General features: G+C 41.5%; 1 protein-coding gene across 4 annotated transcripts; it reads right to left on the minus strand.

The window, feature by feature from the left end:
* Nucleotides 1-110: 110 nt before the first annotated feature.
* On the minus strand, nt 111-12,539 carry melk (maternal embryonic leucine zipper kinase). 4 transcript variants are annotated; one of them, XM_020641901.3, is made up of 18 exons: nt 12,397-12,539; nt 11,979-12,140; nt 10,187-10,272; nt 9,504-9,620; nt 9,248-9,391; nt 8,472-8,540; nt 8,186-8,278; nt 7,829-7,927; nt 7,408-7,476; nt 7,052-7,150; nt 6,635-6,721; nt 6,356-6,487; nt 5,585-5,749; nt 5,135-5,429; nt 2,439-2,532; nt 1,364-1,520; nt 1,172-1,275; nt 111-1,026 (listed from the first exon to the last, which is right to left on the minus strand). In XM_020641901.3, exons 2-18 carry the CDS (start codon nt 12,055-12,057, stop codon nt 849-851), a joined length of 2,067 nt encoding a protein of 688 aa, XP_020497557.2. In that variant the 5' UTR covers nt 12,058-12,140; nt 12,397-12,539; the 3' UTR covers nt 111-848. The 4 variants fall into 4 exon arrangements, with proteins under 4 accessions (XP_020497557.2, XP_065814953.1, XP_065814956.1 ...); XM_065958881.1 differs by having other exon boundaries at nt 11,979-12,137; nt 12,397-12,523; XM_065958884.1 differs by having other exon boundaries at nt 11,979-12,115; nt 12,397-12,483.
* Nucleotides 12,540-12,748: the final 209 nt, after the last annotated feature.

Genomic DNA, 12,748 nt, shown 5'->3' on the forward strand with positions numbered 1-12,748 from the left:
CTGCTCCATCAAACGTCTGAATGAAGAAAAAAATAAATAAAACTGAACGTCTGATGTCAAAAGCATAAATATATCAATCTCAATCTCCCGTCTCCATAAACACGAGAACATTCAATCGACCAGAAATCATTTATTTTCCTTCTTCAGTAGGAATCGTACAAACACAATGTGACAGTTTAAAACAGGACAAAGATGGAGAAGTTGGAAAAAGACGCTACACACACACAAGAGACAACCATGTAAAAGTGTCATGATGGAGGAAGTGTAAACACATGTACATCATAAACAACGACGACAGCAAATTAGTAATGCTCTGCTTCTTCTTTCTCTTATTCAATCAAGTTTAACACCTGAAGGGGGGGGAATAACAACATCCACACATAAATATGGTAATACGTAGCCAGAAGGTATGCTGTGCAGAGCGTTGTTACATTTCATACATATACACGATCGTATCCCGAGGGTTGACCGAGCTCAGATTCAAGCCGAGGAGAAAAAGTAAAACAACAACATGCTACATAAAACAAGATATTCTGTACAGGAAGACATGTCATGTAATGCTTATAGATTTCATGTAACATGTTCTCTAGGGATGGCAGGCTGGCCTGAGGACAGGTTCAAATATTTACTGAGAATAATTCAGGACTGATCATTAACGGGTGAAGACCACCTCCTTTGTTAACAAGCGAGAAGACGTTTTTTTTACCCTCAGCGTTCACATACTGTCTGTTGATGTGTTTGTCCTGAGAGTGTTTGTGTAGATACAGGTATTCAGCGATGTAGTCCAGAGATCACCACCATCACTGTGTCCTTTGACAGTGGGTGAAATGGACAGGAAAGTGCGTCATTTAGATCCTGGATGTGGCCAGTATGTCCTCCACCAGGTGCTTGTAGACCCAGGCGTCTCCTTTCAGCCTCTGACGGCGGACCCCGACCACCTCGGGCCTCTGCAGCAGACACACCTCCAACTCAAACTCCATGGTCACCTTTCCAAAGTCGCCATATGTTCGACACTTGAGGGTATAGCTGGATGAAGGGCAAAGAAGAAGACGCACACACATCAGGGTTGGATCAAAAATGGAGTGTTCTTTCTGTTCAGAGAAGAGGATAAGACGTGTGTGTGTGTGTGTGTGTGTGTGTGTGTGTGTGTGTTTTTTAAAAAATGTTTTACCCCTTCTGTGTGAAGTCGATGTTTTTCTCCGGCAGGATGGAGAGGATCTGGTTTAGCACCTGGTCTGGGTTGGTCTGACTGGTCAGAGTCACGTTGTACTGCACCTAGAAGTTAAAGTCAAAGAAATGTTGACATGTGTCCAAACAACCTGTGTGACTCAGAGCAGGTGAAAAGACACGCGTGACAACATGCCTTGATCTTGCGCGGGCCGTCGCGCAGGGCTCGCCTCTTGCTGGGAGTGAGCATGGTGATCATCTTGTCCAGACCTCTCTCCAGAGAACCGAACACCTTTCCTCCTTTCTTCTTCTTCCCGCTGCTGCCTGTAACAGCCATGTCCAACGAGCGAGACCTGCAGAGCACACAGGGTCTCAGGTTTGTAGTCACAGGTTTACATTCCACAGTTAGGACAACAAACATTAAAGTGACTCGTGGAGTCCTAAAACAACCAAAAAAGGAGAACGATCGACAGTTAATACGATTTCAGGTGCACGACCGCAACAAGACAAGTCAGCACACAAATGTCCTGATGAAAGCCTAGTGCTGAAACGTGTTTGTTGTATTTTATCTGTTCTTACCCAGATAAAGGAAACTTAAAGGACATTTGTGTGCTGACTTTTCTGTCTCTTAATACGGTAAAGTCCTGAATATAAGTCACACTGGTATATAAGAAGCGGTCTGTTTTTGAAGGTCTCCCAGAGGTTTAAACTTTCCTCTTTATTAAAGCTTTCCATAGCGTTCAGCAAAGTCCACATCGCGCAGTTTCTGTGCATCTCCTACTAATACTGTCTGTTTTCATTCCACAGAGCTTGTAAGCCTGCAGGCCTTCAGCTCTGAGCCTTACGTTGATCAAGGTAGGCAAACCTCTGCTGGTCACTTGATACCTTTTATTGAAGAGTCTTTTCAACCAGACCAACTCTCCACAAGCTTTATTTACTCATCAGTATGCCACTGTTTTTTTTTTTTTAATGCATGATTTTGAACTCATGAGGGAGAAAAACTTGATCCGCTCCCTGATGCATCCCAGCTAGTTTGCACAGAGACGCAGCCACTTGCAATACACAATGAACGGGGGTGAATATTATAGATGTAAAATAAAAAAGGTATTTAAAGTTTGTCTTATACACATAAATATATGGTTATTATCTTTTCATATTGTTTCATATTATTATCTTTTCTGCTTCACCCAATTAGGCTGCTTCAAAACGTCCCCTAGTCTTGACTCAGTTTCTTTCCCCTCAGGGCCGTCTTCCCCCTGCTGCTCACTCACCTTCTCTCAGGACTGAAGGCCAGCATTTCCATGTTTGAACTTTCATTGTTCTCCGCTTTCTTCTTACTCTGCTCTTTAGAGGCACTGACTCCACCTACAGCACACAGGAGGACAGAAACACGCCATGAACAATCATCCTATTGTACTTTAAAAAAAAAAAAACAGAATATGTCCTACTTTCATAGGGGGGAAAAAAATCATTTTTTGTCCTTCAGAAATCTGAATAAAAAATGATTGGGGTTTTTAAAGTTGGTCAGACAAAGAGATCAATAATAATAATAATATTATTGTTTGATTTTTAGGTTTTTTTTGTACCTTTTTATTTTAGAGACGGGACAGTGGGTAGAGTCAGAAATCAGGCAGAGTGGGGACAGACATGCGGGAAAGGAGCCACAGGTTGGATTTGAACGCCTGCTTGGAGGACTTCAGCCTCTGCACATGGGGCGGGCGCACTAACCACTACCAGCGGACCAGCGGTGGTCCATTCACATTGACAGCTTTGTAAACACTGACATTAGATTGATAGATATTCATCACACATTGTCCTTTTTGATGTTAAAGTTACGTTTTGTCTCTTACAGACAGACAGAGAGCAGACAGAGGAGGTGGCGTGTATTCTTCCATATAAAGACAGTCTGCTCACAATTTTTGGTCATTAGAAGCAAAAATAGAAAACCTAGGCTCCCAATATTTTATTGTTTCTTGTTTTTGTGGTATCGAAACATACCACATATTGTTTGTTAAGTTTAATTTCTAACATTGTGACATCACTAGTTTAAGTTTAGTGTCACTCAGCAATGCTTAGTTTAAAACAAGAGCACCTAAGACAGACTTTCAGAAGTCCTCTCGAAAGGAAATAAACTGAGAAAGTGACCAGTATAGCCCTTTGCTTTTATGCATGGACCTGGCCTGCTTTGACATTGAGCCTCACACACTCACACACACAAACACACACACACACACACACACACACACAAACACAAAGCCAGAGCTTTAGTGGCAAGAGAACACATGTCACTACAGCCCACGTGGGACAGTGAGCAGAGGAAAGAGACAGCTACACCTGTCACAGCACACGCCTAGGGACACACACACACACACACACACACAGACCACATTGTGTGTGTGTGTGTGTGTGTGTGTGTGTGTTTGTGTCAGAGGCAGCATGTCTGTACTGTAGGTTAGAGAAGAGCAGGTTGAACACAGAGCAGGAGTCAAGCAGGTTTCACACCAACTAGGTCAGCTTTGGCACTCAGGTTTTCATGATAACAGAACTTTAAACTTACAGATATGATGTTAGTAAAAAAAAAAAAAATGGTACTATTGACACTTGTTTTGATACCATGGCAACAAATATGTACAATAAAGACAGTGCTTGTTCTCTTTTGCTTGCAGCAGCATCGGTTAAGAACAGGATTGAAGATCTTGAATTTTTGTCAAGCTTTGCTATTTTGGGTACCATCGATCATTAAAAATGGAGATTGTACCGTTTTAAAATACATGACTTTAAAAACTATTCGAGAACATTTTGACATCCTTATTAATCAATCAATCTTACCTGTCTGTGTAAAACCAAATTAAAACAACTACTTTACAAAGAGAAGGTAAAACACCTTACTCATTGCTGTATTACAAATGGTAAATAGTAAATGGACTGAGCTTGTATATTTCTTTTCTAGTCTTCAGACTGCTCGAAGCTCTTTTACACCGCAGGTCACACCTACACATTCACACACTGATGGCAGAGGCTGCTGGGTAAAGTGACCATCAGAAGGAACTAATCCCATTCATACAAATTCCCAAGAACACATCGGACCTGTTGCTGCAGGAGCTGGGAATCAAACCTCTAACATTCCGGTTGAGAGACGACCGACTCTACCAAATGAGCAACAGCCGCCCCACAAAGATTCAACATGAATCCAACATGAGCATTAAGCAACATTCAGCCAAGTTACAGAGGCAAGAAAGAAAAACTTCCTTAAAGAGGCAGAAATCTTGGGCGTGATGGACAGCCATCTGCCGAAACTGCACTTTACAAACGGGATAGAGGGAGATACAGGAAGAAGGGTAGGGACAAGCAGGGGGGGGGGGGGGCGTCACCGATAGGCGAGTTAGTGGTTAGTGTCCGAGGAAAAAAGGAAAAAAGAAACCAATAAGGACGGACATCTTTGTCACTTTGACAAATAATTAGGAGTTTAATGATCCTCCATTTATATTATTAACGTCCTTAATTTATAGATAAGAGAGTAGAATTAGCTTCCTGATAATAACCTCACCTTTTAGTTGACAGTGATAAGTGTGTGTGTGTGTGTGTGTGTGTGTGTGTGTGTCCATTTTTCAGTAGTGCTATGACAGCTAAATCATAGAAATACGAGTGGCTTTGGAATAAAAACAGGACCAATAAATGAGTTTATTACCAGAAGACAATTTACTTGCAAATGTGGAGCATGTGGATGTGGCACTCGTGATTACGAGAGCTGCATGAGACCGAGTGTTGGGGGGAGAGAGATAAATGAAAGAGAGCAACGTGGAGAGGGGCAGTTGGCTAATGCAAATAATCTAATAGAGATTGTACTTGAAGCTCTTGTTTGGAAGGAAAAACAATTACAGTGTACAAATAAAGTGCCTGATGAACTGAAGCCTGCAGGCAGCACTCCATTGTTCCCATTGGCTCAGTAACAAGAGATTTCTCTTACCTTTAGGTGTGCCTGAGTTGGGTTTAGTGACGTCAGTGTTTGTATTTTGGTTGGGCGTGGTCAACACATTCTTGTTGGCCCGTGCGTTCTTCTTGCTTGACGCAGGGGTTCGAGGAGGAGGCAAAACAAATATGTCAACATCTCTCTCCTGCACGGCCACATTCTCCTTGTTCTCACTGATTTGCTCCTGGTCTCTGCACCTCCTCTCCTGACGCTGCTGCTGTGCCGTTGTTCGCCCCCTCTCTAGGGTCGGGCTGTAACCACATCTTCTCTCCACTGATGGAGATGCTGGTCTCTTTAGGAATACAGGAAAAAAAAGGAGGTACATGCGGAGATGAGGACATTTCAGTCATAGCTCTTCACTATGGCTTAACGAGCCTTAAATCAAGTATTTTAATCCAGATTTAAGGTAGACAGCGGAGACACACTCCCAGTCCAGCTGTCACATACCGTGTCCTTGGGGTTTGCGGCTCCATCTGGCTGACCTCTGGCCCCCTGGGGTGTGTATTGTGAGGCTGAAACCCACGGGCAATCATCAATGTATTCTGAGCAGAAGTCCAGAGAGCCCACGATCACTGCGTCTTCATCCTCGCTTAAGTGAAGCACCTCTCTGGTCTGAGAGCGAGAGACAAAAATAAGAAGAAGCCGATCCAAAGCAACACATGGAAACGTTGTCGAGTCAGTGTCAAAAACAAACGAGCATGACGTCACATCGAGTAACAAGTGTGTTCAGTATTCACGGTATGACATTGTGTGTGTGTGCGCAACACACCTGGATGTTTACAAGACCGGCCTACGTTTTTAAGTGTGACACAGGAGCTCACCGGTCATACTCAACCGCCCCACAATGCATTGCGGCTCTCAGGACTAACCAATAGTGTTGCTTGCTAGTCAGACAACAAGAAGGGAATAAATGAAAGTTACTGTATTATAATACTGTGGTCGAAAAATGTTAAAATTAGTGCGTAGCTGCATCAGTAATGAAAGTGTTTATACTGTCTGACGGGTAAATGTTGTTTAGAACAGAAACACATGACTCATGAAGTGTTGTGATGTGGAGAGGAGGTGCATCAGTATGTTGCTAACAGCATACTAACGGTTCTGTTAGTATGCAGCATGCTCTGTTGGAGTAGGTAGAAGGCTGTAGAGCAGTATCTGGCTTTGGAAACAGCCAGTAAAATGTTCAAAGCATCTTGGGGGTTTTGTGTTCCTGAGCCTGACCTGTCGTCCCTGGTGCAGTGGAGAGCAAGAGTCCTCATAGACAGCTCGTTCAGGGCGCAGGCGGACAGGTTTGCCCCTCTGCTTCTTTGCCAGCAGCAGCAGGTAGGTGGCCGTGGTCTGATCATAGCGCCACTGCAGGAGTAGAGACGCATTAAGACTGTATATCAGGTACAAATAACGTAAAGATGATCATTTCACAGGATACTGCAAATTCTTTTCTTTACAATCCAAAACACATGTAAATGAACTGATCAGCACAACAAACATCAAGGCACACACCTCGTTAACCAGCGCTGTGGTGCTCTGCCTCGATCGCTTCATGTTGACAGCCATCTCAGTGATACAGTCCTCATCTATGTGGCCGAGCTACAAAGAAGACCAGGTATGTTCACAAAGACAGATATTCCTCTTGTAAGTGTGGACAAGAACAATGAGAGCCAATAAGAAAAACGTTGTCATAATAAAAATCTTTGAAGCATGTCAGAAAAGTCAACATTTGTAGTGGCTAGATGATATTAGGAAAGAAAAAAAAAGGAAATGGATTAGATTTCTATCAATAGACACATGCTGAGAACTTAAAGAAGTTAAAAGCTTTAATGGTGTTTGTCTCACTGCCATACTTTCAGAACTCTTTATATCTGTAATACAGTGTGTGTGTGTGTGTGTGTGTGTGTGTGTGTGTGTGTGTGTGTTTACCGGCTGCCTGCTGTGCCACTCCACAGGGCTGTTGTAGTCCTTGGTCACCCAGGGATGGTCCAGCAGATGACGAACACTAATACGACGCTTTGGGTCCACCTACAGGACAAACACAGAAACTACAACTCAGTATGCAATTATCCCTGAATCATCTTTTTTTTTTAAACATCTGAAATGTCAATTATATTTTCTTTCAGTTCACCTACAAGCAAGCTAACATGATATAAAGGCAGACAGTTGACTTCTTCTGCAGCAGTGAGAATCAGTTTGTAATAAACTGCTTGCTTAGGGAGTGAATGAATAAAGATTGAAAGACTCTGTGTAGATTAAAGAGGGTTAAAAATAGGTTAATATACCTGCATCATCTGGTTGAGGAGGAGGACACTACCTGGAGAGAGCCACTGGGGATTATCATATTTACCTCTCTGGAGACAACAAGAAAACAAGAACACATCATGGATAATTGATCCACTAAAAACTGAAAACAAACATCATGCTTCACAGTGCAGAGGTTTGCCTTAGGTGGAAATATTTCCTAAGAGAGTCTTACTAAAAATAACACAAGCACAATAAACAAAATGAAATAATCACTGTAAACTGAGAGGGCTCGTTTGAGGGCTAATTTGTAATGTAATAGTTTATAATCGTATCTCTTTTCAAAGGTTTAATAATAAAGAGTAAAAATTAATTTCATCGCTAAGTTTGCTGTCAGGTTGTCAAATATTATTTCTTTCCCGTGACATCTAGCTGCTTGGGAAAAAAAGTCAGCACTCTTACTGTAATCTTCCTGTAGAGGACCATGCAGTTGTCATCATCGAAGGGAAGGTATCCGCAGAGCAGAGCGAACAGCAGCACTCCCATACTCCACACATCAGCCTGGAGGGTCACACATCAGCACACAGCAGCATTTCAGCCTCAAGTGTTACAGGTAGGATTTCACAGCTCGGTTGCACTGAGTCATGCATCGGCAGATATGATCAAGACAGCATGAAAAAAGCAGAAATGTGGAACGGGCAGGTAATCACAACTTATATATAAATAAAAGTACGATTTTTGGTGGATTTAAATGACGACTAATCTCGACGTGGCAACGCTGATTGCTCTTAAAAGTTTAGTAAACACGGGGACGCTCACCTCCGAACCGATGTATGCTTTTCCCTGGATGAGTTCAGGAGCAGCGTACGCAGGACTCCCACAACAAGTCATCAGCTGGAACTCCAAACCTCCCTGAGACAGAGATTAACACATGATAGCCACACCACACCACACCACACAGTATATTTGTTTTTTTTTGGCACTGACAGCCATGTAAAAAAAAAAACTATTTTAATCCATTAGTGTCCACACAGCATCTCCCATTAAACCCCATATCTGATCCCATTTGTCATAACTCAACGAGACAATGAATGCAGTCCTGTACCTTAGGTTTGGCACACAATCCAAAGTCGATCAGTTTCAAGTTGTGGTCTTCATCAATCAGTAAGTTCTCCTACAGTTCAGAGAGAAAAAGAATCACAGAAGACATTTGAAAAAACAATCCAACCCTGATCAGGTGAACACATGTTTCAGTAGTTTCCTCCAGTTCATCCTTCACATGTAATCAGTCAGGACTCAAACATGCACGGTTAAACTACAGTTACAGCTCAATTAGGCCTTCAGTCTGACTACTGTCCTCGTCCCAGTTCACAAACACAGCAGGAGAATTGATTTATTGACGATAGTGGGTTTGACTCCGCTTCGAGATGTTCCCTTCCAGCATGCTGCACATCACTAAATAACTGACAAACGAGTTAGCAAGCGCCAAACTGACTGTTAGTCCAAAAGGTGAACTGACTCCTCCAGTGGACATGACAAACTGTCTCCTAGTCCGTCCACAAATGCCTGATTGTCGCTCTCTAGCACTCGCCATGTAGATACCATCGTTTTCTTTTCCTCCCGGTTTTTCTCTTTCTCCACGTTTATCCCCGTTCGGCGTGGGAACTGATGAGCACTTGCTTTAGAGCTGATTGAGGTGAATATATGAAAGAGTAAATCAACTACTACCTGAAGTTTCTAAGTTTGTTAGACTTACTTGGAGAAATCTGACTTTGTACAATATAAATCAGACTTTTAATTTGAAAAAGTCCAGTTTTAATTCGGACCAACACAATCATTGGACTTTTTTAAAGATAATTTAAACATATTGTTTGGTTATACCGGTTTGAGGTCCCTGTGTGCGTATCCCTGGCTGTGGACGTAGGCCATGGCGGACACGATCTGTCTGAGGAACACTCTGGTCTCCTCCTCTGACAGACGGTCCTTCGCTATGATGTAGTCGAACAACTCTCCTCCTGGACAGTACTGATAGAGAGAGAGAGAGAGAGAGAGAGAGAGAGAGAGAGAGAGGGGGAAAAGTAACACTTTATATTCAAACTGACTCATATAAACACAATCTGTGTAATCTCTCACTTACCTCCAGCACCATGAAGATCTGGGTGGAGGTCTCTATGACGTGGTAGAGACGACAGACGTGCTGGTGACTCAGGTTCTTCATGGCGTCTATCTCCACCTTCACACGAGGAAGGTCATCCTGGGACGATGAACGCTTTGTTATTAAGTTGAATTTAATCGGTGTATTTGTTTTACATTGCTGAATACAGAACATCAGAAGAGCTTTATTAAGTCTGCAAATATATAATGAAGAATGAGTGACAAAGAGCCTGTGCGGTCTTCTATGCTCTTTGGATGATATTGTGGTTCTGTTTAAGAACTCTTAGCATCGGTGTAAAAGCTGATATTCTCTTTATAAAGTTGTATAGCAGAGTCTGTTTTTTTTTTTACATAGACACTGTGGTGGTGCATGTTTGAGGGTTTCAGGGGCAGTCCTCCTGAAATTCTCTACAAGTTTTCAGGGAGTGCATATGTGGAAACAGCCTAAAGTCGCATCATCTGCCACCTGCCCCCTGCAGACATCTGAGGCATTAAAAATCACAATATAGAAATAATGATCCTGTCTTCTCTTGGTCAAATTTGCTTTGTTAGGCCATAAAAATAGGATCACTATTAATTTCAACCTGTTTCTTAACCAACTCAGAACTCCTCACAGAAGCTTGAACGTAAGCATGTTACTTAAAACAAGTGGTGTCTTTGACTCACCCCTAAATCCTTCTTGTTCATGATTTTAATGGCGACCTTCTCTCCGGTCAGGATGTGTCGGCCCAGCTTGACTTTAGCAAAGCCTCCTGGAAAACACACACACACACACACACAAAAGGTTCAGAACACAATGATGGAGCTGACATGACATTAAAGTTTACATTGATTAAAGTTGTCATTACATCTATTATCAGTCACATAAATATTAAAGTGAATCTTAGAGATGTTCAACTTCAACCTCTATAATTAACATACTCAGTCCTCTTCTCTGTTTCATCATCATTACAGTTTCTAATGTTAACATTAGACTGATCAGTTCATTTCATACTGAGATGTTACTGCTAGTACTACACATACTTGTACCATTATTACTGACACTGTAGCTAAACATCTATCTGATTCTTTGTTGTTGCTCTGTTTGTCTCTCTCCTTCTTCCTGCATCTCCCTCTATCCCACAGTCCAAGCCCAACACAGTTTCTGCAGACGGCTGTCCAACATGAGTCTGGATTTGCTTGAGTAAAAAAGGTTTTTCTTGCCACTATAACTTTGCTAAATGTTGCTTAGTGCTCATGAGCTGGGCCTTTTTAATCTAATGAGGGCAATTAATCGAAACAGACATTCAGAACCAACCGACGTAATCTTGCCCTGTCGATTACTTTGATTATTTTCAGGGCAGAGTCAATCCACATATGGAAGTAATGTCCGTCGCTTGGACACATTTTGACTTTAGGGAAGAAGACACCGAACAGGTCAAATGTAAACGCTGCAAGAAATGAAAGTTATTTATTTTCTACCGTTTTAGAGAAGTTAATTTCGACCTAAAATCTGTCATTTTCATTTCAAACAATGCTTTGATTTCATTTCAAAATATTCCACAAATAACCACAAAATAGTTCATCAGATATGCACTCTCACATTTGCAGTAGAGACCATGTCAGTGAACTACATAGACAGATACTTTATTGATCTCGAGGGAAATTCAAAGCATCCAGTAGCAGGTTACAAAGACGTACATGACATGAAACATTTGTTACATATTAAACCACAAAACAGACGCCCCCCCCCCCCCCCCCCCCTCCCCCTCCCATACATATATATTAACCTGAAAAAAAGATTTAAAGAATACCCCCTAGATCAGGGATGGGCAACTTTGGTCACAGAGGGCCACATTCATTTAATTCTCAAATAGTAGTATACAAAAACAATCACAGTCGATTGTGTCTCAAATTTAACTCAAACTATACCAGTGATCAAATATTATTATGGACATATTTCTGTTTTTTTATGTTTTCATGGCAGATTTTGTTATGTTTTTCTTCATGTTTCTAATTAATTAACGAGGGCCACGTTAAAGGTTGGTGGGGGCCGCATGTGGCCCCCGGGCCGCCAGTTGCCCACCCCTGCTCTAGATGAATCAAACTTAAACTGTGCAACTAAAAATAGACTTACTGTATAACAAGAAATGTACAAAACCCGTGCAGGGATAAAAAATATATGTGAAATTAAAACAAGAACCTTTAAACAGTTGAGTGAAAAAAATCTGTAATTAGACCTGAATATAAAAAATAAAAATAAAAAAGTGTTGACCTTCTGAAGTATAACTATGAGGGCAAAAAACTAAATAATCGTTCATTAATCGTAATCGAGGTCAAATGTTCGATTAATCGCGGTGTTGATTTGAGGTCATATGAGTGGAATCTTTCACCTGTCCTTTTGAAAAGTGTCTTCAGATAACAGTTGTTGTAAATCTGGACTATACAAAGTTAGTTTGATGGATTCTTGATAGATTACCTGAGCCGATCGTGTCGTAGATTTCATAATACTTGTAGAGCTCGTCGGCTCCGCGCTGCTCCGTCCTCTCCACCGGCATCCTCCCTGCTGCAGCCGCACAAACACAAACCTGCTGCAGCCGCACAAACACAAACCTGCTGCAGCCGCACAAACACAAACCTGCTGCAGCCGCACAAACACAAAAAGAGAAAAATGCTTTAAATCAGAAACCTCACCTCACTGAAACACTAAACTAAACAAACAGGACACAACATATTTAGACTTAAACAGAACGTAACACCTTCCTGGAGAGCTAACGTCAATAAAAACTGAAACCGCAGCCAAAAGAAAACATTAAAACCACCAAAAATAAAATATTAAAGTCTAAAGGCGACAGCGAGATAACAGAATACAGCTTCTAAACGTTAAAAAATGTTACCTGTAGTTGTACAAAACAGCAGAGGAAGCAGGTTAAATCAGTTAACACTTTTGACCATGGAGAAAAAAAAAACTCTGGCCGGAGTGTTTTGTTACAGAAATTTGAATTTCGCACGTTGATGTTGACGCCACTTCCGGTTTCCGGTTTGTTCTTCGCACGCCCTCTAGCGGTGAGATATCGTACTGCGATCATTTACCAATAAAATGTTTTTTAAAAGTCTACTTCTGTCACTGTATGAGAGATGGGTACAAAACTAAGAATATTAATAGAATTTCTCCAGAATGTTTTGAAAATTAAAAAATGATTTTAATGCCATAATGTCATTATTGTTTTATAGAATTGGATTATTTAA

Source organism: Labrus bergylta, chromosome 1, assembly GCF_963930695.1.
Source record: "Labrus bergylta chromosome 1, fLabBer1.1, whole genome shotgun sequence".
NCBI classification, from domain to species: domain Eukaryota; kingdom Metazoa; phylum Chordata; class Actinopteri; order Labriformes; family Labridae; genus Labrus; species Labrus bergylta.